This window comes from Taudactylus pleione, unplaced genomic scaffold (genome assembly GCF_031769625.1).
Source record: "Taudactylus pleione unplaced genomic scaffold, aTauple2 ptg000124l, whole genome shotgun sequence".
NCBI lineage: Eukaryota > Metazoa > Chordata > Amphibia > Anura > Myobatrachidae > Taudactylus > Taudactylus pleione.
Window position 1 is genome coordinate 3,191,753 of NW_028284526.1, and position 3,957 is coordinate 3,195,709.

General features: G+C 43.4%; 1 protein-coding gene across 1 annotated transcript; it reads left to right on the plus strand.

The window, feature by feature from the left end:
- Window positions 1-672: 672 nt before the first annotated feature.
- On the plus strand, window positions 673-1,632 carry LOC148523976 (olfactory receptor 5AR1-like). The gene has a single exon (XM_088472487.1). It carries the CDS (start codon window positions 673-675, stop codon window positions 1,630-1,632), a length of 960 nt encoding a protein of 319 aa, XP_088328613.1.
- The last annotated feature ends 2,325 nt before the right edge of the window (window positions 1,633-3,957 follow it).

Below are 3,957 nucleotides of genomic sequence, written 5' to 3' on the forward strand. Positions count from 1 at the left end.
AGATGTCATGACGTACTTTCGGTTCTGTTGCCAGAAGTGGGCTGAGGCCCAGCAGTGATCAGTGTGTTTTGCCCGTGTGGGTTTATATTTAAGGTACAGTGTAAGCACTTTTATTGTAGAGATGTGCGGGTTCGGTTTTACTCTGATCTTTGCGCCACATCAGCACAAGTTCGGATTAGTTCAGATTTATTTTATTGGCTATCCAAAACATGTGAGAGCGGATAGCCAATAAGATAAATCCGAACGTGCGCTAATGTGGCTAAAAGATCTGAGTAAAACCAAACCCGCACATCTCTATTTTATTGTACTAATGTTCCCCGATGACGGGTTAATAAATCTGAAACTTTGGAGTACAGGACTGTCAATTTATTATTCCTGGACCGATGAGTGACACTTTTTTACTCTAAAGTGCAGAGCTGAGGTCCCATGTCCCCTCACTGCATCACAAAGCAAACTGGAAAGTCTTTACTCACTATTCTAGGATTGATCCTCATTAATAGATACCAATTATTTTGTTTACACTAGAAAACTACAACTAAAAAGTTTATCTGATAGATTTCTGACCAGAGCTGTGGAGAGAGTTTGAGAAAAAAAAATTGATTTGAATTTCTCACTATACAGGATTCTACATCTATATCAGCCAAAGCTCTGTTCTGAACAGAAAGAAGCGAGATGGAACAGACGTTCAATGTCAGCACCCGCTTGGTTCTCCTGGGACTTGTAGAGATGGAAGAATTCAAATACTTGTACTGCACCCTTTCTGTCATCATATATTTATTTATTATGTTTTTGAGTATTATTATTGTATTTGTGGTTTTGATGGATCAAGGTCTACAGAAGCCCATGTACATCCTCATATGTAATCTGGTCCTCAATGGAATGTTCGGGAGCTCCACAATGATTCCAAAGCTGATAGCTGACCTGATCACCTCCTCTAACACCATCTCCCATGCTGGATGTACTACTCAAACTCTGTGCATTATGCTTTTTGCAATCAATGAATTGAGTGCATTTACCCTCATGGCGTATGATCGCTACCTGGCCGTCTGTCACCCTCTGCACTACGTCACCCTGATGACCAACAAAAAAGTTCTAACGCTCATCATTGGGTCTTTTGTAATGGCCTTCATTATTGTCCTCATTGGTAGCCTGCTAACATGGGCACTTCCACTTTGTGGGAACAAAATTAACAATGTGTTCTGTGAAAATATGTCCCTCATTATTCTGTCCTGTTCAGGCTCTTCTCTCAGTAGAATCTATTCAGCTACATTGCTTTCCATCTACTCAACTGTCACCATCTCAGTCACTGTGTTCTCCTACCTGCGGATATTTGTCGTCTGCCTGAGAGTCTCCAAAGAGTCCCGCCAGAAAGCTGTCCACACCCTGGTAACCCATTTACTAAACTTCTCTGTCTTTTTAGTAGGATTGTTCTTTGTTTCAGTCAGATACAGACTGGCTAACATTAACCTCCCCACTATGGTACATATTCTCCTGTCTGTTATTCCTGCAGTTTTCCCACCACTCTTTAACCCCCTGATATACGGGATCCGGACACACGCCCTGAAAATCAAAGTCATTCATCATTTGCATAACATGAAAGTGAGGTTAAATTGGATTGAACTGCAGCTGTGACCTTCACCCACATCCAGCATAAGTGAATCAGACATTGCACTATATTCTGCCTATGCAGACCATATCTCCAGATTCATGATTTATAAGATTAGTTATAATATTTCCATGATTTTGCTGTATGGTGAATACACATCTGGTCATCATAGCATTGCAGGGACACAAATACTGATGAACCTGACCTGGATATCAGACCTATCTTACTACTCCTTTGGCCAAGTAAAGTAATTTTAAAAGCACTGTATAATGCCAAATGTATAGTACTCTGGCACTACACACCCCTCACACAACTGTAGGCTATGCGGTAAAGCCAGAAACCACCCAATGCCATCTCACTATAATCGGTCATGAAGGCAGCACTGGAAGGGGCAGAGACCCATTAGCCAAAGAAAAAGAGCAGGGCACATAGGGAAAGGATAGGCTGAACCCAAAGGTATCTGCAGGCAACTCACTCTCCCACCCAGCACCGTACATAGGGGCTGATTCAGTTGCATGCAATGCTCAATGCAGAATCCCAATTATCAAGAATCTGTGGCCACTCTGTGCCTCTGCCTGATTGACAAGCAAAGGAATTTAAGGGCCACTGCGGGAGCGGCTGCCAATCCCAGAAATGGTAGCGTGTCCACCCCGTTTTCTGGGAAAGGCAAGGCCAGGGACTGCATTCAATAATGCAGTTCCTGACCTTGCAGGCCGGTCAACCTGAGTAAGCTGAGGCTTACTCAGGTGGCTGGTGGCCCGGCACTCTCCACCAACATGGCCATCAACCAAAAATTGGGAACGATGTTGATCCCAGCCTGCGACCTCAGTCACAGCGCTGCAACTGCAAATGCAGCAGGGGGTGTCATATACCTCCTGTTGCATTTGCATACTTAGAATGAAGGAATTGCAAAGTTGTCTGCATGCAGTTTTGGAATACCATTCCAAGCTGAATTAGTCCCATACACAGCTGCACAGTCATCCCCTGGGCAGAGACTAACAGCATCCTAATGGAGAGAAGCAGAATAGAGGCAGCACCAGGCATGGGTGGGAGAGGCATAAAAGGGGGCATGCTCACCAACCGCCAAAATGGTACCCATGAGAGGCACAGGATAGAGTGACCCTAGGCCTAATCAAGCACAGACAACAACAGGTGAGGTAGGGAGAGCACAGCATGGCTGGAAGACATATAGCAATCAGGGGCAAAGAGGGAACACTCCCAGACACAAACCAAACACCCATAAATAATCAAAGGAAAAAAAGAGAGACTGCAGAGAGCTCCAATCAGAAACAAACCTGCATCAAGAAAAGTAGAAGATGTCCAGAAAATGTAAGAAAAAAACAGTAGACAAGTCAGCAAAAAGCCACCAATTCTAGTAAAGCCAGACTGAGGAAAAGTGTGGCTGAACAGACAGACATAAAAACCTGAGGCAAAAAAAAGGGGGAAAGAAGGTGACCATGGGAGGAAGAGCCCCCCCTAAGACAATCAGTACCACAGGTGGGAGCACAGAACACAACCCAGAAAACAAATCAGGAAGCCAAAACCACACCCAAACAACCCATGCTGCTGAGTCTATTTGCATCAGGGTGGTCAATGCCTTGTCTCTAATTTACCAACAGAAAACCAACAAAGACAAAATGGAAGCTCAATGTGGACAATCACAGGGGAGGCAGGTGATAAAGATGGTGGTTAGTCAGGGACCAAAACATAACGTAGTTCACCACCCCAGGGAGCACAACAAGTAGTCCAAATGGAAAATTCAATTAAGAACGATTGTTTTCCTGCACTGCTGACACCGGCAAATGAAGAGGACTATTGTGAGTTCTCGGGTGTTGGCACATGCACAGACTGTTTGTGAGGACACCAACAGGTTGGGACAGCCATGGGCACCAGGTTTGCCCTCAGTTATGCCAATCTATTTATGGCCTTCTGGGAGGACCAGTTGATTTGGCATGACGATCAAATGGGGGCAGATCTGGTGTCCTGGCAGTGTTTTATTGATTATGTTTTATTTATCTGGAAGAGAGCAGAAGAAGAATTGGTTTTATTTTACCAGTTATTAAATCAGAATGATTTTAATATCAAGTTTACTTTTTCCATAAGCAAAGAGGAAATTGTATTTTTAGACTTGAATATTTATGTGAAAAATGGATTACTGCATACTAAAACTCATAGGAAAAAGACAGATTCCAATAGCTACATAGTGAGAGATAGCCAGCACAATGAGAACTGGCTGGAAGGGATTCCCTTCAGCCAGTTCCTACATATAAAATGTAACTGTACTGAACAGGAAGTATATGATACACAGATTAAGGAAATGACAGAACGTTTTTTAGAGAAAGGCTACACTA

Coding starts and splice junctions, on each gene's coding strand:
- LOC148523976 (XM_088472487.1), top strand. CDS start 673: ATGGAACAGACGTTCAATGTCAGCACCCGCTTGGTTCTCCTGGGACTT.